We start from the raw sequence: 25,128 nt of genomic DNA, 5'->3' as shown, positions 1-25,128 counted from the left end.
TATCTCTTTCACTGTCTGTCTGCTGGAGGAGCACCTCAGAACCATCAACTCCTAATTCCATACCCAGCTGCTTTTCTACTTGCTGTAAATTTCTACTGAGACCAACTTCTCAACGTTTGCCCTTTCTCTAAGAGCACCATCACCTGCTCCACACAACCAACCAAACTGACCACCAGAACCAGAGACCTCCTTCCTTTCCCTTTCCTCTGCTCCCACCTACTTGAGGTACTGGCCACCTTGTAACCGATGGACAGAGACTTTAACACAGTCCCTCTACTTTCTCATAGCAGCAATCAAAATGATCCTAATCTTCTTATACTCATTAGGTCCTACCATATTTTCCCAACTATACACTCTCTATAGGAGGGTATAAAGTCTCAATTTGGCACTCAGATCTCTCTGTACCTTGAACCAACTTACTTTTCTCTTTAACACTCCCTTATTTCTCTAAATACCTTGTTTCCTTGGTCTATAACCTTTACTGTCTAAACCAAATTTGTAACATATAAGACAGATCGCCTTATACTTCCACACAATCAGGCACATACATGTTTGCACGGATTCCCTAAACTGGCCAATAAACTCACTGAGACAGGAATAAAGTATCTGTGCTTTTATGAACTGCTCAATCAATAGTTTCAGGTAGATGGAAAGATAGGAAAGAGTAGCATGTATTTCCTAAATCACAAGATCCAAGTTTTATTGCACAGACACACACACACACGCACACACCCTACTTCCAGAACACTTCCAATGAGCAACTATGAAGGTAAGAAAGAAACACCCTCACAGCCCCCCACTCAGCTAGCTCTGTGATGGTTCTGTTATTAAGCAAGTGAAACCCTACCACCTGGAGGACAGTATCTACCCAAGCCAATTTTTCTGAAGAAACTGGAAGCAACTTTTGTGATCTTGGGGAAGCTTTGGAACCTGGAATTTACATATGCAGTTACTATCACCACCATTCAAACTCAAATATAAACTTTACCAACTAACAGAGTGCCAGGCTCACTAGGGCAACAGTTACCATTATGCCAAAGCACTGTAAGCTCTAAGCGAACAAAACACTATCCCTGGAGTACTCAAAAAACCTAAAATGTGTAATGAGGTAGGTCCTCATAAATTCTAGACACCTACAGTTTCCAGTAATAATGTGACCTGAAAAAGCCCTGTTAAAAAAAATCTATTAGGCATATGATGCAGGTTTCCATCCTGCCCTTGCGGAAACAGTCTAAGTTTTATGAGAATATTCCTGTCTGGGCTCCCCATACATACTTCCACCAAATTCACAGCTGCTTTCCAGCTAGGATGACGGTAGTGAGAACTTGTTAGTGCCTGGCATACTATGAAATGACTTCTGAAAATTTGAGGGAAGCTTCTCGAATTTTCAGGAAAAGAGAAAAATTCTGAGTATTCACTACCCATCTAGAGTGATCCTTAAAAGTAAACAAAACCCTCAAAATATGATCATTTGGACAGATAAGAAGAAAGACTTATGAACACATATAGCTCCCTCTATCACCTATAATTAAGATTTTTAGAACATGCCATTCAGACCAGCCTTGTTAACAGAACATTGAACCTTGATGTCTGACATGTTAGCCAATGGCCACATGTGGCTCCTAAGCATTTGCAACATGGCTAGTGCAACTGAAAAACTCAGTCTTCTACTTTAATCCATTTACGTGTAAATAGTCACAGGAGACTAGTGATTATCCTAACAGCCAGTGCAGCTATGGCAGATACTGTGGCTTTGAACTGGGGCTCACAGTCTTACACTTCAAGGCTTACAAGTCATCATGTTTTCCATGAAAAAGTTCTTTTTTAATAGAAGTATCACACACATCAGATAATGACTGAATGCTAAGAAAAAAACTACAGCCCAATTTAAAAACTCACTTATCATCACTGTAGGAGAAATTAATGTTTATGTAATGCTCCACTCATTTTCCTATCATTTTACTTTTGAGGTTGGTCATTTTGTGACTACCTCCCTATCAGATGTAGAACTACAACAGGACATTATTTTTTGTGTTTTTTCTCCATATACCAATGTGAGATAATTCTAACTAGCTTCACAGTTATTTGAAGCAGAAAAACAGTAACTGACAGAGGTGCTTACACATAAGAGTCCATTCTAAAGGTTCCATTTTGTGCAGTATTTCAGTATTTTCTCAATCTTCAGTATCAAGTAGCTGAAAAGGTCTGTGTCAAGAATCTGGCAATAACCACCAAAAGTATGAGCCTTTGAATTCTACTATTTGTGGTTTCCAAAAATAAACAGCATCCAAACATCAATCAAGATTTTACAGTAATGAATTAACAAGGGAATAAAAGACAAAGCTGAAAAAGTCTATTCATAAACACACAAAAATGCATATATTTTGGCACTTACACTCCTCGTAATTCTTCATTATATACTTCCAAAAACTGTGTGATTTTGTAAAGTACTAAGTGTTAGCAGTCAAAGGAATATTAACAGTCACTGGAATAACCACCTTGGAAATTACGGGCCTATGAAAAAAATTAAGTTGCATACTGCAATAACCTTTTATAAATATGCTTTTTAAACCTTTCAACTGTTAGATATAATTAAACTTTAAATGCTAATAGCTCAAAGATAAGCTGTACTAAACACTGCGATTCTATTCATAGGAATCTGGTGTAGGTTGATGGGGAAAACGGCTCTATAAGAGCTCTGTAACATGTGATTTAAAATATCCTTTAAATTTTATGATGATATTTCAGGCAAAGCTCTGTAGTAAACTGCAGACAGTTTACTATTAAGAGTGGGAACTGGGGTGCCTGGCTGGCTCAGCTGGTAGAGCATGTGACTCTCGATCTCGGGGTTGTAGGCTTGAGCTGGATGTTGAGTGCAGAGATTTTATTTAAAAAAAAAAAAAAGAGAGAGATGGGAAAAATGATGTTCAAAATATGTGTTAAAATAATTCTGACTACAAATGGGAAAACGGTCTTATTACAAAAATGCAAAAAATATATAGCAACTAACAAAAGTCAGTTATATAATATGATTAAAAAAGAATGCTTGAAAAGCTAGCATGTTCTCCAGAAGGCACACAAAAAAAATCCATCTAACCTATCTAACACCGATCAGCAGACTTCAAATGTGTCACCATTTCAAAGTGTCCCCTGAATTTTCTCCCCTTGTTGGTCTATCACTCTTACAGTTCAAGTTTTAACTTTTCTAGGTCTAAGTCTCTGAGAGGCTTATTTTTAAACTTAACTTAAAAGGCTTATTTTTCTTACTTTTTAGCTTAGCTTAGCAGTTTAAGGAAACCCACCATCAATGTGCCCCAAGCCAAGGAACAATTCAAATATACCAATTTACAGAAAGAGATTTCAACTTTATGTCATCTGCCCACTTTCCTTTCCACATACTGTTAAAATGGAAGTTCCATTACATTTCCAAAAACACAAGCTCGAGATACTCTCTTCTCTGAGGTATTAGAGAAGTTAATTAGGAAAAAGAAGGATTTTACTTTAAAAAAAAAAATCAATTAATGGCACAAAACGGGGTTTAGCACTCTATAGGACAGTAGAGGAATATAAATCAGTGTAAGACTGCTACCAGGTGCAAACATTCTAGATAAAAATTACTTCAGCAATTTCAAAAGAATTAACATAATTTCTACATGAAATATAATGTACTGAATTTTGATGATATATACTCTCCCATGGAGGGCAAAGAATAAGAATGGTGGAATTCAACCCTGGGATGTGATCACAACTTGCATTCCTAGAGCAATACTTCACAGTGCTGGGCAGTGACAACACGGTGACAGCTGCCTTTTGTGATCCCAGTAATCCCCTCCAAGTGGCTACTGTTACCTCTGCCTATGAGGTTAATATGGGGGACTTAAGATACTCCGTGATGATAAGGACAGAAATTCAGAACCCAAAGAGTGAAAAAAGAAGTAGGTGTGTCTGCAAAGGGAAGACGCCTCTCCTGGACCCCTCGGGAAGAGGCTGCGTAAGAGCTGGGGAAGGGAGAGGAGAGACGTCAATGGACGGATAAAAGTCTAAAAGGTGGACAAGGAGGAACTTTTAAGAAGTAACAGACCCCCTCTTCAACAGCAGGACTGAGGAACATCTCAAGGTTCAGGAGGTGAGCGCTGAGGTGCTCATGTCAGCCTCAAGTCTTGAGAGAGGTAGGTTAGGGGTTGAAGGTGAGGGGTAAGGTGGACATGGACAGAGCTGATCTGGTCACTGGGGATGCAGAGGCCATCAGAACACTCCAACAAACAACACGCTGAGGTCAATTTGCTATGCACTCAAACCAAAATGGATCACATGTTTTCTGTCCACTTGTACTTGCATTCAAGGGAGGAAGAAACTAACTAGAAATAGGGTCTCTGCTAAAAATTTCAGAGTTTAGGCAGGAGGAGAACACTTTGTTAAGTGTGGGACTGGAAGACAAAGTAAGGCCAAGAGGACGGTCTATCTGTGGGAGTGAGGAAAGTGATGGCCCAGGGGAGACAGAGAGTCTAGCCTCAGAATGAGAGAGCAGAGTCCTCACGTGGCACCCTCCTCAGGCATAGTCTCTTGTGCCGTTGTAAGCTGTGAAGAGGCGGCACCACCAACATGGAGATGGAACAGGGAAAGGCCATGCTATGGTCTCCTTCTGCACATTCTGGCCCATGGCAAACTGCTTTAATTTTTATTCACTTTTTTTTTTTTTTTTTTTAAAGATTTTACTTATTTGACAAAGAGAGATCACAAGTAGGCAGAGGCAGGCAGAGAGAGAGGAAGGGAAGCAGGCTCCCTGCCGAGCAGAGAGCCCAATGCGGGGCTCAGTCCCAGGACCCTGGGATCATGACCTGAGCTGAAAGCAGAGGCTTTAACCTCTGAGCCACTCAGGCGCCCCGGAAATCTGCTTTTAAAAGCTTCATTTCTGGGTCGCCTGGGTGGCTCAGTGGGTTAAGGCCTCTGCCTTCGGCTCGGGTCATGGTCTCAGGGTCCTGGAATCAAGCCCCGCATCGGGCTTTCTGCTAAGCGGGGAGCCTGCTTTCTCCTCTCTCTGTCTGCCTCTCTGCCTACTTGTGATCTCTGTCAAATAAATAAAATCTTAAAAAAAAAAAAAAGCTTCATTTTCGTGTTAGACCCAAGTCCTAAAAGAGCAAGGAAAAAATGTTCAATGGAAACATTTAAAAAGCAATCCAACATGCTTCTTCATTCTCCCTATAAATAAAGACCAAATCAAATGTCCTTCTCATCTTTTTACTTTTTGCTTTCCCTCAAAGAATGGGAGCTCAGTCCTTCATGCCAATACCCAGTGGCTGAAACAAGTGCAAGCCCATACACGCACCTACATGATTCTGCAGGAGGTAACAAGAGTGAGCATCATGGAAGTCTTCCAACTTCTCTGTCAACAACTCTTTACAAAATCCCCAAATTGTCCAAAATAGTACCTTCTCTAAAAGACCAGTCCACCCTTCAGGAAAATAAAAAGATGACATCACAGTAGCAGCAGTAAGATACCTACCCCATAAGGCAGCGCACAGAATCTCGGAGTTAAATCTTTTCTTATATTTACGAATCTCCGGGGTGTCACTCTGTGGCCTAGTGTTGGTGGGATTCACATTGACCACTGAGCCCTTCCGGGTAGGATCTTGCCTTATGGCTTCTGGTCTCATCCCATCACAGGAAAATCCCACTAGAACACAGTACATTAAAAATTATTTTCTTCACACACGAACACTGCACCTGTCTCCCTCCCCCGGTACACCTCAAGTGAGTATTCATATGCTATAAACCAACTCTTTGTCAAAGAAAAGAAATCTGTAAGAAATGTATATGGAAAAAGGAAACCGACTATGCAGCTCATTGCAAGTAAGACAATGCAAGCGGGATGGGTGTTTCTGTATCCGAGGTCTGTGCCTGCAAAGAACCACCAAGCCATGCCTAAGCCACCAGAAAGAGTGACACAAAGTGACTGAGTCCTGTTTGTCAGCTGCTTTCTTGCTGCTAGTTTACTTACCCACAGAAGTCACTGTTGTCCCACTAGATGGAGAAATCTGTAGTAATCTGGGGTCTATAAAAGGTGTAAAGGAGGAGGAAGATTTGTGTTTCTGGAGTGTGCTACTAGCGGACTGAGTCTGCAATGTAAATTTCAATTTTATTAATACAAATGACATTAAAAAGTTGAACATAAAACATTTCAATCCACTTCTGTACTGCATGGTTTCCCACTAGAAAGACCTATCCCTCCTGCATCATTTCCCCCAAGTGCTCTCAGGGGTGCCTCTGCATGTGCACAACACACCCCACCAACAGGCTGTTCAACCTGGAACCACCAAAAGAGCTACATCTCCCTTCAGATATGCTGCTCATCTAAGACAGGAGGCTGAGAGCTACCAACAAAATCTATACTTTGTGCTCCTAGTTTTTTCTTTTTTTTTTTTTTAATAATTATAATAAAAACTCCTAAAGGAGGTTTGAAATATCTATCTCAGTTCATCAATTTCTGAATTTACTCTTCAGCCCAAAAAAGGCCAATTAACCTCTGTTGGAATACTGGCAAATCCTGACTTTGTATTACTCATTTTAACATGAGCCTCTTGCCAGAAAGCTACAGAAGCTTTGGCTACCACCATTTAGGTGCATCATCAGTAAACCCGTATCGAACAGGGGCTCATCAGTGAAAGGTGCAAATGACAAGATATGGCACATACTTTTGCTCTTTTAGGAGCACTAGTGTTTTGGTTAATAGTGTAATTTAAGACAAAAATAAAAAGAAAACACAAAGAAAGTGAAACAAATTGTTAAGTGGAAATGTAATGACAATTAAAAACAAAACAAACAGAAAAATAAACTTGCCAGTTTAGTGAGTTAAGGGTTATAGTAAATACTGTACATTAGAGCAAAATGGAGCCAAGTTTAAATATAAATATAAGGAGAAAAGTGAGTGTAGGTGGAATAAATCAATGGAGAAAAAAGAACACTTCTGATCAAGTGCTTTTTAGTCCTGAAAACTTTCTTGCCCTCCACAGGCAGCTAAAAGTTGCCATGTCCTAGAGCCCGAGCCTGCCCAGGCTCCCAGGCTCTCTCCTTCCACTTGATATAGCTGTCTGCTGGCAAGCTTCCCACCCTGTCCTACAGCCAATCCATCCGACAGCCAATCTTATGCAAGCCCACCCTTAGAAGCAGTTGACTTGCCCCTGCTCCTCAGGGGGAGAGGATTATTCTGATTCTTTCTCAAAAGGGAACCAAAATCAGAGTAGGTAGAGACAGCCTGGCAGTTAAATGTTTACATTAACAAGATTGGCTGAAGCTACGTGCCACTTTCAACCTCCTTCAACTGTTAGCCAAATGCATTTAAACCAAACCTCCCAAGAAATCAAACCACTTGTTTAATTTAATACAGGGTGCTCAAGGTGGACTCTGTCACTGCATGGGGAGAATAATCTTTTTCCAAAGAGCAAAGCATCACCCACTATCACCCAGACTGAGCACCACAGCCAAGCCTTCAAACGAGCACACAGGATTTCCCATTCAAAATTTTAAATTAAAAGCATGCTCAGACCTTTGCCCTTCTTTGCATCCTAATTTTCTAGAATTCCCTAAAAATCATTTGGCCTTTTCTGTGAATTTCAAGGAAAGAAGTCCTTTTAACAGGGTTGGTGAAAACAAATGATTAACCAACCAACAATCTCCCCCTATCAAAAACAAAAAGCCATCCAGCCCTGTTTGAAGGAGATTCCTGTAGAGGATAACAAGCGTGTCCAGGTATGGCCAAGTCTGCTTAATCAAATTTTTTCTATATTTTACTTGTCAGTTAAAAAGAATGATAAAGGCAGATTCCACAAATGACTACAAGAATTTCATGCCAAATACATAATGGATCCAAGAACACGGCAATCATTTTATTTAGACTTAAAAAAAATACACTGAATAAAGAAAGCCATGCAACTACACTTATCTAGAGAAAAGGAAACAGTGAACTGCAAGTTGAAGGGACATTGATCTAGGGTTACGGGATTTGTATGCAGATCTGAAAGATGTTACTTAGGGTTGGGGAGAAGGGTAGGTGACAGAAGAAAGCGGGTGGGGAGGGTGGGTGAGGGGCGTGGGAAAGGTCTCTTCTGCAAACTAGCTACTAGGCAGTGCTGGTCGAACCCTAGGAAAGCAGCCAGCTGTGGTGCGAGACATACCTCATTAGTAGTGAGCTTGTCCTGGGGTGTCTGTGGGGACATGGTGGGTGTCGGCTGGCTGGAGGATGGGGAGGAGGAGGTGGAGGAAGTGGAGGAGGAATGGCTTTGCTGTAAGAGATCTGGCAAGAGGTGAATGCGACCGGCAAAGCCATTGCTCTCATGATGGCTGGCGCGCTTTTGGTCAACTGTACTCTGTAGAAAAAACAGGCACACTCGTCTCGCTCAAGCGCTGCTGAAATTCCCTATGACCCTACTGATAACTGCCTTAAAGGTGCTGTGTGACTTTTCAAACTCCATTAAATAATCAAGGAAGGACCACAGGAAACTGGTCGGAATTGTTCACACTTAAGTCGCCGAATGCAATTCAAAGTGCCTCATCTGGTGGCCACAGGACTGGAGCATGACTGCCTAACCTGGGTTAGCTGCCACTCTAGCTGTTGTTAACAAAACCACTCGCCTTTCTTTTCCTTTAAAAATGTTCCTGTCTAAAGCTCTAAAGAGTACCCTGTCACTTCTTTGAATCCTGGTCTTTTCCACGTTCTTCCCACTTTCCATCCAAATGCAATGCCATTGCATGAAACACACTCAGGAAAAGTCCAACACTAGAAAGGCGCCTGTTCTATGTCCTGGGAAGCGCACTACTTCTCTCTCTTCTAAGCTAAGAAATGAACAGACAGTTGTGAAGCTGAGCAATCTGAACCGAGCACATCGGGGTGGTACACATTTAATATTCAACAAGTGAGGAAACGAACGTTTTAGAACACGCAAGAGAGACCTCCCAGCCCTTCTGCTTCAGAGGCCTTCCTGTGACTGATGAGGCTCATCCGCTCTTCCACTGCACCTGCCTAAGGGCTGCTCCTGTGACAGCACTGTGGACCCTCAGCTGGGAGCTCTTTGCAGAACGTCTGTGGCTGCTCTGCTCCAGACAGTGCTCTGCCTCCTCGCTCTGTGAGCCTGCTGAAGGGAGTCCCTGTGGCTTTTCTACTACTCAGACACAGACTGTGAGATTCAGTGTGGTGCTCAAATGAGGGCTGCCGCAAAACATGCAAAGGAGCAGCGATGTGGGGTGGAAGACTGCTAGCTACCTTCTGGGCATGCAGCACATATCTGCCTCCCTAGCCCCCGACACTCTACCCTCTGGGTCTTGTTAACATGAAAACAGATGATGATGTAGAAACAGCATGAGTGAGTGAATGAGCAAGTGGGTTAATGACTACAGGAGAAGCTCTGCCTCTAACAACAGAGGGAAGACACAGGTACCTGGCGGACGATGAGAGTGCCCTCCTTGGATGGGGTCATGGCTGGCTCACTTTCTACATCATCATGGACAATCATGGTTTTCACCGACTCTGTTTCACCATTGCTCAAATTCAGAGACGACCTATTGAGACAAAATTCAGAAGTGAAGGGCTATCATCCCATGAGCTGAGAACATCCTGTTTAGATTTTTCACCTTCCTAAAGGCCTAAGATGAGATCAGGCTACAGAGAGAGTTTCCTCCAAGAAAACAAATGCTTAGTTCTTCCCCTTCAACAAAGAGCTTTCTGTCAGTATAGTCTGCTTTTGAGCAAAAATATCTAGAGTGAATTCTCATGGTTAACGTGGTTCAACCAAACTGAATCTTCCCTTTTGTCATACCCTCAAATTAAAAGGAAAAAAAATAAAACACACATTAGGGTACTGGGGAGAAGCACTGACACACACATGCACACAGACAAACAGAAGAGGGAAGAACACAAAGGCTGCCTGCTGTTGAACCCAGGAGAACTCAATGGTTAAGTATTCAAACAGTCAGGATAGGTTTAGAAAGAACTGCTTCTAAATGGAAAGAAAGTTCAGTGGAGACGCTCTCAGCCTCTCTAAAATACACCAAAGACTGACGCTGCTCTGGTGTCCTCTGGTCCAGAGGTGGCTTCCTCCACCCCTTCTTGTTCTACATCATCGTCTTCCTCATCTGTCGTCCCTGACTCCTCACTGGATGAGGAATAGTCTGTCACTTTGTGTGGTGGTCGCACATCTTCCACTGCTCGAAGCTCTTTGGCCAGTGCAGTCAAATCCTAATGCATAGGACACAAAAGACAGTAAGGCAAAGAGGTGTGTGCCACAGGCACAAATTATAAGACACAAATTATAAGACAATCTTCATTTTAATTATTGATAAAATAGCCACAGCATCCATTTTGTAAAACTATTCTGTATTTACCAGTATTCTGTATTTACCAGAGCTTACAGGAAGGTGAGCTCTTAAAACTTTTGATAGAAAAGACTAAAAAATGTAAAAAGGGGAAAAATAAAAAGCAAAAAATGTTGTGCACAGTTCATATTTCACAACAATAAAAAACATAATCTGCTTATGATAGGCTAATAGTGCTTTTTAAAAACCCTAACATAAAATTCTAGATCAAGAATTGTTGTGAAGGAAAATCCTTGGAGGTCTGCCTATTTAACAAAGTCTTCTTTCAAAGAGATTATCCACGAAGCAAGATTCTAGTGAAATTGGGCTGACTGAAAGGTTTTCTTTGGTGAACTTGTTATTTTTAACTCCACCTTTTAATAATTTCCAACCTACGAAAAGTAAAAAAGTGAGTATACTATTCATATCTGACTTCATTGAGTGTTAACAACTTGCCACGTTCCTAAGAAGGTCCATGACACAGGAAGTGAAAAAGTGGATGCAGCACGTGCAGCTGTGGGCAGGAGGTAATAGGCACTTCTCCCTGGCACCACCTGACCCATGTTTTCCTGCAACACTGCCAACAAGTACAAACAGGAGACAGAAAGGAAATCTATTTTAAAAAACATTATTCAAAAGTAGCTTCATTTCCCATGATTCTTCCATATGAGATATTCTAACACTCAATTTATGTACATATAATTTTCAATTGTCATTATTATGTATACTCTATGCTTTCACACAGAAGTCCAAGGTTTCTACCTGGGAATCACATATTTATAAGTAATGACTTTTATTTTTTTTTTTTAAAGTAGGCTATATAGTCATTTTTCCTTTTTCTTTTTAGCAGTTCCAAAGGAGTTTCCTTCTCCACAGTTAAGAATCTGTTGCTCTTCTTTGAGCCTGAGCCTCTGAAATAACAGTGTATCAGACTTTCAGTGTTACTATTTCATGATTATGACTGTGGCTTTTTAGGAAGTTATTTTTAGAAGTTCTACCTAGTAATAATAAATATATGCAGCAAATTCTATGTTAAAAAAGATAAAGCAGAAGCTTAGAACTTCTGAGTTCTAGAAAAGAACAAAAAGACAAGTTGAGGAAGGAAAAGAAATACAGATGGACTACAAGCTAAGCTTAAGAGGCAGTTGGAATGGTGCTCTACTGTGGCATTTTCCAGAGATGGGGCTTACCACTTCGCCCTTGAGTGCAGGCGCAGTTTCATTGAGCCGGAGAAGCCATCAGTGATGAAGAACGCACAGCATAAGGAAGCATGGGAGAAAGAAGGGGAGTGAGGGGAAGGACAGGAATCAATTCAAGCAGGAAATCAAAATTTCAAAAGGCTTTCAATCCCACATTGGGCACAGTTACATGGTCAGTTAATGCATCAAGGATTAAAGGCCAAGTATGAGGAAGTCAAAACTGTCACTCCAGTACCAAAAGACAGAATTTAAATAATAGGGGAGTTGAAAAAGAAGATGATGTAAAAAATTTACTTTAAAAACCAGTTTTGTAAATGTCCAACTCATCAAGAATACGACAAGGCTAATGTTGAGCAAAGAGATAAAAAAAGGTTTTCTTTCTTTTGTACTTAAAAAAAAAATGACAAAGCAGTGAGGCAGGGTATGCACAAATGTGCCCGAGAATATGGCATCCCTTCCAATTCCTTAATTCTGAGCGGGGCAGGGGACAGGGGAAACCCTACAGAAAGGACAGCGGGACTCTCGACTACATATTTTTAATAGAAAGACCTGACTTAAGCTTAGAATAAGTAAATTGATTCTGTATAATTCTTACAGTAGGTTTGAGAGGTCTGAAAACTTCTTTCTTTTCTTCAGGTTTTTTCACTGCATTTTCTAGACGCTGAGATGGAGAGCCTTCAGATTTGGACGATGCTATGAAATTCAAGAAAGACAAAAAGAGCAGAAACAGATAAGCACAGAGAAGTATGTCACAAATCTGACCTAGCCCACCTAGCCTTTGTTTCTCTCCTATTCTCTTCTGCCCACTTCTGGTAGCCCCACTCAAGGCAAGTCTCCAAACAGACTTGACTCTGCTTAACGTTTTCACAATACCTTGTTACACTATGTGAATAATATAAAAGAGGGAATTTTCATTAGCTTATTATTTTGTGGATGAAAATAACCAATAAGGACGACAGCACTGATGGGAATCTATACTGAAAGAAGTGGGCTCAAATCCTAGCTCAGACATTTAGCTAATCTTATTGGACAAGTTACTTAACTTCACTAAATCACAGTTGCTTTAATTTGTAAAATGGAGACACAATACATCTATCCCTCTCTCTCTCATGGAGTTCTTTTAAAGATTAAATGAGATCATGCATATAATGTGCCCACAGTGCTAGGCATGTGTGAACTCTCAAAAGTGAACAAGTGAACTCTATATTATTAAAATTATGGTTATCATTAGCAACCTGCACTGAAACACTGTTTTGTGATATGCAGCTGTGAAAAAAAAAAACCACAGGCCTTTATACAGGATTAAAAAGGATCTCCAATATACTGATCATATAGCCCAATATCGTTAATGCGGTAAGGGAAAAGCAAAGGTATCCTACATCTCACTCTGAAGCGCTCCCCAGAGCCGCTCTGAGACCCCGGATGGGACCCTGGCTGGGATCCTGAGTTGCTGGACCCCGAGGAGCTGCCACTGCCAGGCCTGGGCACCAGTTTCTCCACTCTCTCCCACAGCAGCCTGGGCTCAATACTGCTGTTAGAAAAGAACAAAGAACAGCTAATGCATTATCCCAAGATGTAGTATCAAATTATAAACAGATGTATGATGTGTCCACCAAAGTCTCTGCAATGTAGGTATAATGAGAAAAAAATGGCCTACAAACAGCATTCAACATTAAATTCATCAAAAGTTACAATGACATCATTCATGGATTTTACTCAGATATCCTTTTTTAAATTGTAGTTGACACACAGTTTTACATTAGTTTTGGGTCTATGAAACATCTCAGATAAGCTTAAGTCAAAAATGTTAAATAACAGACTACCATTAGCCAGACCCCAAATCTTTTTAACAATTGACAAGAAATGCTACTGTTCAGTCTAAAAATGTTACCATTCCTGTCACAGCTATAAACTCAGTTTCTTAATATAAAAAAATTCCACTTATATAATCACACATAAATTATGCTGTTCCTAGGCTGTTGCTCTCACTGTTAATCAATGCTTTTAAGAGCCAACACTTACACAGCATACTACTTTGTATGAACCCAGTTATTAAGGGGCTATGATGCTCCCCAACCGTGGATGCACCCAGAGCACAAGTTTATTAGATCACAATTAATACACAGACTCAGTCAGTCTCAGGAGAATCCCACAGTGTACCCTGATCATTTAAGGACTAAGAAGGCTCTCTGCAGCTTCTGGTCTGTCATCCATCTTTGTATTCCAATTATATTAAGGCTCCATGTACAAAAGGCTAATTTCAGAGGTTTGGTGACGATTGAGTACAAAACAGTCAACATAGTGTACCCTTCCCCTAGGATTGTACTGGCCAATGGACATCACTTGATAGGATGAAAATGTTCGATCGCTGACTGGTAATAACATGGTAGCCATGCCTGCACATGGCTACTGAGCACATGAAATGTGACTAGTGTAGCTAAGGAAATTAACTTTTAATTTTACTGAATTTTAATTAAGCTAAATTCAAATTTAACTAGTATAGCTAAGGAAATTTAAATTTTATTGAATTTTAATTAAGTTAAATTCAAATTTAAGTAGCTTCATGTGGCTAACAGCTACTGTATAGTACACAGAACAGATCTACAACCTAAAAATATTATTTGGTTAATTCACTAGTTTATTAGAGACTGTAAGTCAACCATTGACTTTCCTTTAGTAGCCTGTTTGTGTTTTCTGCACCAGTCCCAAGCACTTGGGAAATCCTTTAGATGACAAGCTTCCTCAGGTTCCAATTCTCTTAATCTCTCCCTTGCCTTTCCTGCCGTTTCATCCACTTGCTCTTACAGAGCCAGGGAGTTTACATTTTAAAAGTGCTAAAATACACAAATGGATTCAAACTCCCTTTTCACTAGAGACCAGTTTGCTGTTATTCACAATAATGGATTTTCTGGCAGTTTTTCTTTTATAAAGTGACCATCTCTTTACCTCAGACGTTCCATGTTTACGAACATTTTTATGAAAATGAACATGATGTAATATGCTGTGCAGTAAATATGTTCTTAAGCTTCCCTCTTCTCTTACCTGGTGGAGTTTCTTTGACCGGCTTGGCTGTTTTGCTGTCCACTGCCTTGCAGTGGGGAATCCCGACGGGACAGAACAGGGGAACGAGATGTTGTCCTCACAGGAACCTTTGGGAAGAAAAACACAAGAATTAAATTATTGAAAATATGAGAAGAAAAAAGATTTTCCTACCAAAACATTTTTAGAACACTCATACTTATGTGAGCCTTACTATCACTACCCCCACCACCCCTGACTCTTCTCTGCCCTCCACTGATATAATACAATAGAGAAATTTTAGTCAAAGGCATCAAAGGAGCCAGGACAAACAGCCCTTCTATGCTTCTGTAACATTCAAATGATGTTTGGACTGAAGCTTTGTGGCAGGGGACATACAAAAGCATTTTTCTGAGATAATGTGAGAATCAGGAAAATAAGCTCAAAGAAATCAAACAATGGTCTACAAATGGATCAGTAGGAAACAAAGACTGGTAGGAAGCAAGAAAATATTCAGAGGAAGCAAATTCCAAGTGGAGGGAAAATAAACGAAATGAAAATGTGCCTTTCATTTAATTTTACCATTAAGTAATTACCAAAAGACAAAAAATTTTAAAGGAAACCAAAAATCCCTCAATTTAAAAAAGAAAAAAATAATTTTTTTTTGGAATTTTCAATGCAAAATTTTCCTTAAAAGAACCTTTTCTGAAAATTTTGATCTTCATTAATATTGCAAAATAATTTGTAGCTTTTGTATAAATGCTTAAGACAACTGCCAAAATATATTTTGATTCTTTTTATTCTAGGAGTATATTCTTTATAGACTTACTCATATATTATTCTGTTACTTTGTGTTTAAGTATAGAGTTAACAACAACCATAAAAAAACTAACTGGCGGCTGACTGAATACAACTGCATAACTATGGAACTTGCCCCACTGTAAAAAGTTCCTTTGAAGTTTCATTGCCCCTTCATTCTGGTGAAGTCACCATACCCTTAGTTAAAATAAATAATTTTTTAAAAAAATAACAAAAAGGAAAAAAGCAGCACACATCTGTCTTTCTGCTTCTTACCCTTGGAGGCACCTCGTCACTGTCTGATCTAGACCAAGCCTTTTGGGTGGGGTCAGGTACCTCCGACTTAGAGTCAGAACTCTGACTTAGCACCTCACTGCGGGAAGGTGGACATGGGTCCTGAGAGCGAAGATGGTGGTGTGCAAATTTGGGAGGAGAAGGGTCACTGAAGGAATGGGATCGCGAGACAGGGGAAACATTGTTCTTGAGAGATGCCAGGTGGGACCACTGTACCTTACAAGAAAACAAAACACAAAACATTCAATGCGTTCTGCATAAAACGCTTTTCCGGTCAATACCAAATCCAAACCAAGAAGTGGGGGAAAGGCAAACAGGGGCAATACAGTCCTAGGTAAGCCAAGCAGTGGAACAGTTATACTTCTAAGTGAAGAAGCAGCTGAGGAACACACTATATAGAAAAAAGCAAATGTACATTTATAAGGAAAACTCTTTTAATATCCAGACTAACATTACATGAAGATTAATGAAACAAAACAAAACAAAGCAAAAAAAACCCCTCGTAGATCTCTGATCCTAAAAGGGAGGACAACGTGCTCCATGCACATCCATGTCAAAGCAGAGTTGACAGGCAGAGAGAGAGAGAGAGAGAGGGAAGGAGGAAAGTAAAATCACAAGACAGACACTGCCGTTCATGCAGACCTAGCTATCCATTCTTATGACACCTGGCAGCATAAGGTTTCACACCAAATAACCACAGAACAACACATTCCACGAGCAAAGACAAACCCCTTGTATGTTAGCAGACTATGGTAATACAACTTAAAAACAGCCAACTTTTCAAATACACCCTCAATTTTGCTGCTTTCTTCTCCCAAGTCCTAAAACACTCAAACCTTAGAAATCTCTATACATGTTCACAGTAGTTATGAAAAAAGGAATTTTGATTTCTCTAGGAATATTCAATACTATCATTCCCTCTCCTTACTGCTACTGGACTATATGCCTTCTACTTGACAACTGAAAAAACAGGACAACTACTTGTCACCTGAGTTAATGTGGTTGCTTTTTCAGTTGATAAAACAATTTCTGAAATAGTCTGTATCTTCTTTATTGTATCTTATTATTTTAAAATAAGTGTTAAAGATTGCAATTTACAAAATTCTAGCTATGCTATCCATTATATCAACATATGTAATGAAAACTAAAAATACCAAATCACAACTGGTTCTACCTTTCCAAATGCAAGATTCAGAGTTAAGTCCCAGGTCATGATTTCTATTACTTCTGGGAGAGTCACAAATTCTACTTCTTGGTGGAATAATCTCAAGAGTGGAATAATCTCAGATTGCTAAAATGTTTAAAATTTTCAGGGGGAAAAATGTGAAACTGGAGGTATTACCTGTAACTATAATAAAAAATGGGCTTCAAAATAAGAATCTTAGTCTCCTCAAAGAATGTTTTTGTAAGTAGAGGTTTCAGCCCAAACCAGCTTTCGGTAGCAGGAGGAAAAGGGAGACAGACTATCTCTAGGCACTACATTAGTTAATTAATATAAAAGTAGCCTACATAATTTGGGAATTCCTATTTTTTAACCTGTTCATGGCCAAACAGATAAAAATTTCTATCTGCGGTAACTTTAACTTGCAGAATAAAGATTTCAGTCCTGGACCCTTCATACAAGTGCTGTCAAACCTAGTCTGCCAGTCTCTCTTCCCTCGCCTCTGTGTCACTTTCCTTGCTCTCTGGCTTGTTGGCCAGCTCTTTTGCGAATCAAGAAACTGCTGACCCCATATAAATATCTCCCTTTCCCTCTAAGTCCACCACTCTCACAAACATGCCCTTTGCTTAGGTCTGGTTCTTCTTCCCCCCTTTTTTTTAACAACTCCTCCACACTGGAATTATTTATTTTAAAGCATGTTCAAATCCTCACTTGGATTAGTTTTTTAGAACACCACAGCTACTTCTATCACAAGAATATGAGATTTTATCCCCTAACATTTGCAAACACCAGTACCTGGTAAATTCAGGCTTAAAAACTTGTTCCCAATATTCTGGATCACACAACTTCAAGGAGCAAAATATCTGAAAGTCACTTATTTTCAGTAAGAAAATGGCAATCTGTGTTTTAAGGATCTTTTAGATCCAACAGCCCCACTATTGCCTTCCTTCTCTGGATAGTACAGGGTGCTCTCTTTTAACCACACAGTACTCAGCCCAGGGGGTTCTCCCTCACCTAGACTAGGCAGAATGCTGTGGCCAGTCCAATGAGAGGTCATGACCTTTACCCTGACCTACGTCAGGGCAATGTACACTTAACCTAATAGAACATATCTTCTTTTGGATCTTGAACCTTTTGAGAATCTAATAAAAGGCCCTTTTCCCAGAAAAATATGCACAGTTGGACAAAACCAAGAAATTCTACATGTAATTTCAGGGCAGACACTGGTTTTCTAAAGTTCACTCATGGAACTGGCCAGGAGCCAAGGACCAAAGCTTATGATTCTTCCTCTATGTACTTCTGGTACTAATATTCTAAAACCTAAACTTAAAATTTTTTCTATTAGAGAAAGGAGGCACTTGTTTACAAACATCTGAGTTAGGGAAGACAAAAAGACTAAAAGAATAAATGACTGAATCTAGAAACTCTTAGTAAGAACAACAAAAATCTTAAAAACAAACAAATAAAAATCCTTCTTTTCTCTATCAACTGAGGGTATTTTGCCTGTATATTAATCAAAAATCACTTCTGCTCATCTCTTTTCTTTCTAAATGTGGTAACAAACCAAACTGTAAACATTACAAGCAGGCCCATGGCTTAGTGAGCTATGGTGTGAGTCTCCTTGGCCCACAGCCACCTGGCTGTTGCTACCTGTGGCTCAGCTGGTCTCTGCAGGGCAGGATGCACAGACTCGGAGTTGCCATTGGAAAAAGACTCTGATCTGGAAGGCACTGGTGGCTCCAATACTCTGCCTGTCTGCTTACACTGGGCTTCAGGGGAGCTGTGGTTAGTTTTCCTAAATCTATCTTCCACCTGCATCAGAGAATTAGAAGACATAACTTAGTGTTACGTTAGTAGGGAAAAGCAGAGATCCCCAAAAAAGCCTGAAAAGTGGAAGGGTCCTAGAAATAATTTTTCTGTTTTCTCCAAGACAGGGGTGGCTTAAAAAGAGAGGGGACAAATAAAATGGGGCTAAAATTCAATTTGAGATAAAGAAATACTTATGAAAATAAAAACTAAGCTTTTAAAACCTCCTGGCCAAGAATTCTTAGATTGTACATGATGACAAACTAGGAAACAAAACAAAACAAAACAAAACTAATGTCACAACCAACTTAACCAACAGATTAAAAGATTATCATCAGGAAGTCAAAGCACATTTCATCCTACCAAAAATAAAGGCATTCCAGAATAGGCAGAACACTTGTTTGTAGATGCTACTCTCTGTGAGGGTGAGACATGGTAGCAGGATGCCACCTATAGGCCAGGTTTAAACACACTCCAGAAGCTCCCCAGTTCCCTGTATTCTTAGTATCCCAGAACAGTTACTGCTTCACCACATCCTTATGGTGAGGCTCTGGGTGCCCAAATGTGTCAATTCAGTAACAAATCACAGTCTTTGAAAAGTCACTAAACTGGACTACAAGGCTACTGGGCTACACTTTATTTTCATTGTGGTTTGGGGAATATAGCTAACCCGGCCACCATTCCCTTTGTTCACATTCTTAGTATGATTCTGCCATACAATCTTTTTTTTTTTTTTAGTGTCCAATTCATTGTGATTTGTTAACAGAGGCATTCTAGTCGTCTATAGAAAAAAATACTAAGCAGATAAGAGACCTTGGGCAAGTGTCCTTTCACTTTTCTGAACCACAATTTCTCAGCTAGAAAACCAAGAGAGTGGCTCATAATTAGTCTCTGTCCCATTCAAGTCTTAGTATTACACAGTTCCTAAGCATTATCCTATTATTTTCTACGGAATAATCAACACCGGATCAATGTTTAAGCAACAAAGGAAAGAAAATACCTCTCGAGCTCTGTCAGCAGGCTCATAGTGGGGCTTAGGCTCTGGAGCGTGATAGCTTGGCTTGCTCCTTTCCTGCTGCGGTGGCTGCTGCTGCTGCGGGTGCGGCCTCCTGTGGTCATGCTGTAGAGACAGGAGATATGCTTGTTCTTGTTGCAACTGCCTCTGGAGCCTCTCTGCCTGCCGGTGCTCCTCCATCTCCCGCCATCGGCACTCCTTGGAGAGGGAGAGGAGAACACTAAATCTATGGGACACTGCAGAGCTCGCCTCTTCTCTGGATTCAGTCTCAACTTTTTACAAACATAATGCCCTTTGTCCCCCTTGTTTGATAATAGAGCAAAATGACTGGGATTTTAAATAGCATATTACCTGTGGAAAAATCTGACAGCTTGTTGCTAACCATAATATCACTGGACAGAGAGAGAATTCAATTAAAAGCTGGTTTTGGTGGTTTCAAAAGTAAGAATATACTAGACAAAAGTCCTATGGCATGTGATTTTAACTTTCAGCCCTTAGCATTCTAGTTTGTTCACTGAATGCCAAGTTCTGTTCAAAACCTTGCTATCTACCAAAGACAACAGTTAACTCTTTAACAGGAAATAAGTAAATATACAGAAGCCACCTTGAAAAGTTGCCCAAAGTAGCATGACCACAGAGGACGTCTCCATTTGAGCCTGTCAGTCCACAGCACTAACCAAAATGGTCTGGTGATCACCACAGCTCTGCCCAAAGCTCAGGGGAGGGATAGAAAAATGAGCCCTAATGCTACAGAACAAGACAGATACAGGGTGTTACCAGTAACATGGCCTGCTCCTGGAGCAGCTGCTGCTGAAGGATTTCCAAGTGCCGCTGCTCCTCTTCTAGCTGTCGCCTGATATACTCCTGTCACACAGAAATTACCCAGCAATCAATTTATCCAAAAGGAAAGCATCAGAACCACCTGAATGGAGCACCAAGAACCATTTGCCCCAATGGTCTTCAGTGGTGATTCGCTTAGTGATGAGTTTATTACAAAGTGTATGGCGAAGGATTTTCCCTAAGATCTTCAAATTGGCCAAGATCTAAAGAGTCTAAAAAATGATATACACTCCATTGATATATACAAAGGTATCTGAAAATTTTTCTGTTAGAACACCACTGTTAAACACAAATGTGAGATTTCAAAGGACCATGATATTCCTCTTAAGGACAGAAGACTCCAGAGATATCAAGAGTTTAATTAGATAAACCAGTAGATCCACATTGCCCCAGATGGTTCTTATAGTCATTATTTATAAGTAGCATGGACTGCCAATTTTTAAAACCCCAAACCGAAACCTGTTTAATATTAAAAAAGAACAAACATGATTTCTGTTTTCTCTGATGACACAGAAGGTACAGAGAATGACTAATTTGAAAAGCCCATGCATGGTCCATAGACAACAGATGCAGGTGATCTCTCACAAATGAACAGGCCCAGGCTCTTCACGATGGGACTATGGCAGAGTGTGTGTATGTCTTAGGGGTAAGGGGGTACAGGTGGGGGATTGGGGAAGCCTATTTTCAAGGAAAAGAGAACAAGTCTCTGCAACAATGAAAACAGATAAACAAACCCAAAATATGTAAAGAGGAGAAATCCAACCTTGAAGTTGCATGCATATTTAAGGGGCTAGGACATCAAGAGATCCTTATCTAGTCTCCTCATTTGAGAGATGAATATCAAGAATATTTCTTGCAACTTTCAAGATTTTAGTGAGGCTTAAATAAGACACAGTCATGAAACAACTTTGAAATACAAGCGAGAAGTTTCGTTCCTTATCAACAGGGAAAAAAGCCAACTACTTCCTAAAGGGGAGTAGACTAAAGGATCTATGAGAAATTTTATTCTGAAATTCAGATTATGTCTTTACAGTGTCTAATGCTCACCATCCCCTTACACTATGGCACATACTTTAAAATAAAAATAGCCATATATCTGGGCTGGAGAGACGTTTTAGTTCACCAACAATTCCGATTGAGGGAATAGTGTATAACACAAATCATGACATATATATTTCCTTAGAAACCTTTATCTTACAAAATAAATTTTGCCCAAAAAAGCCAATCTGATTCTAACCTGGGTTCCAAGGCCCATGCCTATTAGTCTAAACCTCCATAGCACATGCTATGCCAAAAACACTGTTCTAACTTGACATGTGGCCTTACCCTGCAATGGCCGAGAAAGGAATCTAAATTCCAACTCATCCTACCTTTGAACTAGACAGAACAGAACCATAACTTGGAAGATCAAATTAGCACAGTTGGGATTTTTTGCCTCTAAAACACAAGGACAACCAGGAAATTCACATCTATCCAAATCACAAACGTCCTAACATAAAACAAGCATACAGAATACAACTACACATGTACACAGACATGCACATGTAATGCAGAATTGACACATTTCTCACAGCACTGTTAACACGGGGGATATTTTGCAAAAGAATAAGGAAAGTAGAATGAAACTCCTTTGATGCTATTTTTTTTTAAGAAGAGGTGAAGAGTATTGCTGTACACAAAAGCTAATGACTGCCATTAGAACATTAAAGATTAAGTTTAACTCTCATACCCTCATCTTACCATGAAATTGCAAGAATTATCCCTAGGACATTTAAATTTTTTATTAGGACATTTAATTTTTAAAAGCTCACTTTTATTCACCTTTGCAGTCCCCAGGTAAAAATTACAATGTGGAAAAAAACCAAAACAACAACAAACCCCAAAACATACCATGGTCAACTGGAAAAGAATATCAATTAGGTAACAAATAGAACATATCACTTAAATTCTTACGAAGAACTGGTAAACATGCAGAGAACTTGAAGCATATGATTAGTATCAAAGACAGTGGTTGAATAATCAACTTTGGAAGTTAATACCGTTGTTGGTAAGTATTTTAACTATGAATTTCAAGTATTATTTAAATCAGTCCCCAATCATATCTTTTCTCCGTTACCCAAACCTCGTAACAACTAATTATCAATTCAAAGATGTGAGATATGAGGAGGCTCTGAGGGGCTCACACAGATAGCAGAGACACAAAAGCACAGTTCAGTTTTATTTGCACAGGTGTTCAGGAACAAATTCAAAAAGACAACTATAGTTGGCATCAATAAAATGATCTAAGTATTACCAAAACACAAATGATCTTTCTTGGCTAAACAAAACCACAATGTTAATAGTTTTTCTAATGCTACAGAGAAACACACTGCATTATATACAAAAATGTTTATTACAATACTCAGCTATTGGATACTTCAAACATCTCTGGTGGTTGGTTTTTAATTTCACTGAAGAAAAGGCTAATTATCATCCAGATATTTAGGGTTCAAACATTTAAGCCAAACCCAAGAAGACATACTCAAAAATCTTTTGGGTATCACACTGTTTGGAGACCACTCAACTGCTTTCCAGGTTTCTAAATGGAAAGATTTATCCATCATTTTTTAAAGATGAGAATTTATTGCTGTGCTTCCACCTGTGCGTCAGCATTCTGAAACCTCTGAAGTCCTAAATGTGTTTATTGTGTATGTGCAGACGTCTGTGTACTTTTTGTCCCAAATCCCCCAATTCTATTATGCAACAAATCTCAGATTCATGCATGAAACATTCGTTAATGGACTAACCTGTTCTCTTTCAACTCTCCTCTTTTCTTCTTCTGCCCGCCTCCTCTCTTCTTCTTCTTTCCGTCTTCTCTCCAGTTCCTCCAGACGCCTCTTCTCTTCTTGTTCCCTCCTTCGCTGCTCACGTTCTTGCTGCCTTCTAGCTTCCCGCTCTCTCCTTTGTTGCTAGGGGAGAAAGATATGTAATCAGCAGGGATCTTCCCCCTACAGCTCACATGACAGTGTTAACTTGCTAGTTATTTCCACACTGCCCCTTGGCCCCTATGTACTAGCATCCTCATAAATACTGGTCAAAGGTGGTTTATTTCTGTGAATCTTTACACAGTTTGGTTCCATTTTGATATCAACTATTGCCCATTCTTCACTGTATTAGAGCAACCAAGGGACAGGAAATTCTTTATTCTTACAAATCTATGTAACAGAATTACACAGGGCCTAAGAAGACAAAGGAATAAAGGAAAACAGCAGTAGAGCGAAGAAAGAGGAGAAATAATTAAAAAGAAGAAAAAGAAAAGAAGCATATATCAGGAAAAAGAGAAAGGGACATCAACAAGGATAAGAAATTATTACTAAGGACTGCTATGGCGTCATGCATGCTTACTATGTGTCTTGTACTGTGCCGGGTGTCTAATGTGCCGGGTGTCTAATATTCTTTACTCCATTTCCACTCTCTAATGTAACTCTTATAACAAACCTGGGAAGTAGGTATTTCACTCCTACTTTACAAATGAGAAAAAAGGTTCAGAAGAGTTAAGTGACTTGCCCAGTGTCATCCAGCAAGCAAGGGCCCGGATGGAAGGGCCACTCTGCCTCTAACACCTATAGTACTAACCAAACACAATCATGCATCCTACCAACAAGGAGGATGGTGCTACCTAATCACCAGACTCATTCTGACAGCCTTTCCTAATTCAGGCTATCCTATATAACCCCACAGAAGAGAACATTAGGACACACTGGGCTCTTGTCTGGCTGCTTGTCTCATCTAGCTCCAGACAACTGCCAATAAAGCACTTCCACAGTATAAAGCATAAAATTAACCAATTCTTCTCACAAATATGAAAAACGTTAGCCTCTAGCTGGCCAACCAACAGATTCTCTGGGATGATGAAAATGCTCTGCCTCAGTACTATTCAATAGAGTACCCAGCGGCCACACGTTGCTACTGAGTACTTGAAATGTGACTAGTACAACTGGGGAACTTAGTTTTCAATTTTATCTCAATGAAGTTTAATTTAAGTTTAAATAGCCACATGTGTCTAGTGGCTACTGTGTTGGGCCACAAAGCTCTGAAGAATATACTGCCACCAAATTTCTTAAGACACAGGAAGCTGATATTACCACAAACTTTAATGTGATACTGAGATTATTAAGAAAGAAAGTTTGGGTATAAAAGTATGTATTTACTACAGTTTCAGTATTCCTCCTGGGTTCCCCCCCATTCCTGCCACAAACATTCATTCTGAAGGCAGACGCTTAAAATGATTTCCTGAGAAATGTACAGAAATGTCTTATGTGGGGAACCACTGGATAGAGAGGATTATTTGGTACCTGGCCTTTCTCAGCTGAGTACTACATCATCGTTACTCTCCATACAGTCCCGAATCAGCTTTTGGCTCACCTTCCTCTTATTTCACACATTTCATTGTTTTATTTTTTCCCCCACTGTCTGCTCTTAGAATTCAATGCACAAAAATGGACCTATTTCCCATGGGTGGGGGGTGGGGTCATAAAAAGAACTGAGTTCCTGTCTGTTTAGAAATTACAACTTAAATGGCCAAGGCATCTTTATTAAATTCAAACACCTACAATGCCCCATACAGTGCACTTGTCTGTCATTTGCTGGCTTAATGCCTTTATACTTTTTTT

General features: G+C 39.8%; 1 protein-coding gene across 50 annotated transcripts in view; it reads right to left on the bottom strand.

Annotated features, from left to right (window-relative positions):
* The window catches only part of MAP4K4 (mitogen-activated protein kinase kinase kinase kinase 4), a 192,708-nt gene that overhangs the window by 16,232 nt on the left and 151,348 nt on the right, over positions 1-25,128 (bottom strand). For 2 of the 50 annotated variants that reach the window (XM_059406288.1, XM_059406292.1), the window contains exons 13-25: positions 23,263-23,424; positions 20,414-20,500; positions 19,622-19,834; positions 18,466-18,627; positions 15,636-15,869; positions 14,586-14,692; positions 12,923-13,074; positions 12,139-12,236; positions 10,053-10,228; positions 9,432-9,552; positions 8,172-8,363; positions 5,999-6,116; positions 5,504-5,674 (exon numbers count right to left, since the gene is read on the bottom strand). In XM_059406288.1, the coding sequence (XP_059262271.1) occupies positions 5,504-5,674; positions 5,999-6,116; positions 8,172-8,363; positions 9,432-9,552; positions 10,053-10,228; positions 12,139-12,236; positions 12,923-13,074; positions 14,586-14,692; positions 15,636-15,869; positions 18,466-18,627; positions 19,622-19,834; positions 20,414-20,500; positions 23,263-23,424 (1,993 nt within the window). The remainder of the gene's footprint in view (positions 1-5,503; positions 5,675-5,998; positions 6,117-8,171; positions 8,364-9,431; positions 9,553-10,052; positions 10,229-12,138; positions 12,237-12,922; positions 13,075-14,585; positions 14,693-15,635; positions 15,870-18,465; positions 18,628-19,621; positions 19,835-20,413; positions 20,501-23,262; positions 23,425-25,128) is intronic. The other 48 variants (XM_059406289.1, XM_059406328.1, XM_059406294.1 and 45 more) reach the window with 32 other exon arrangements.

This window comes from Mustela nigripes, chromosome 7 (genome assembly GCF_022355385.1).
Source record: "Mustela nigripes isolate SB6536 chromosome 7, MUSNIG.SB6536, whole genome shotgun sequence".
Lineage (NCBI taxonomy): Eukaryota > Metazoa > Chordata > Mammalia > Carnivora > Mustelidae > Mustela > Mustela nigripes.
This window is presented reverse-complemented; position numbering and strand designations above follow the sequence as displayed.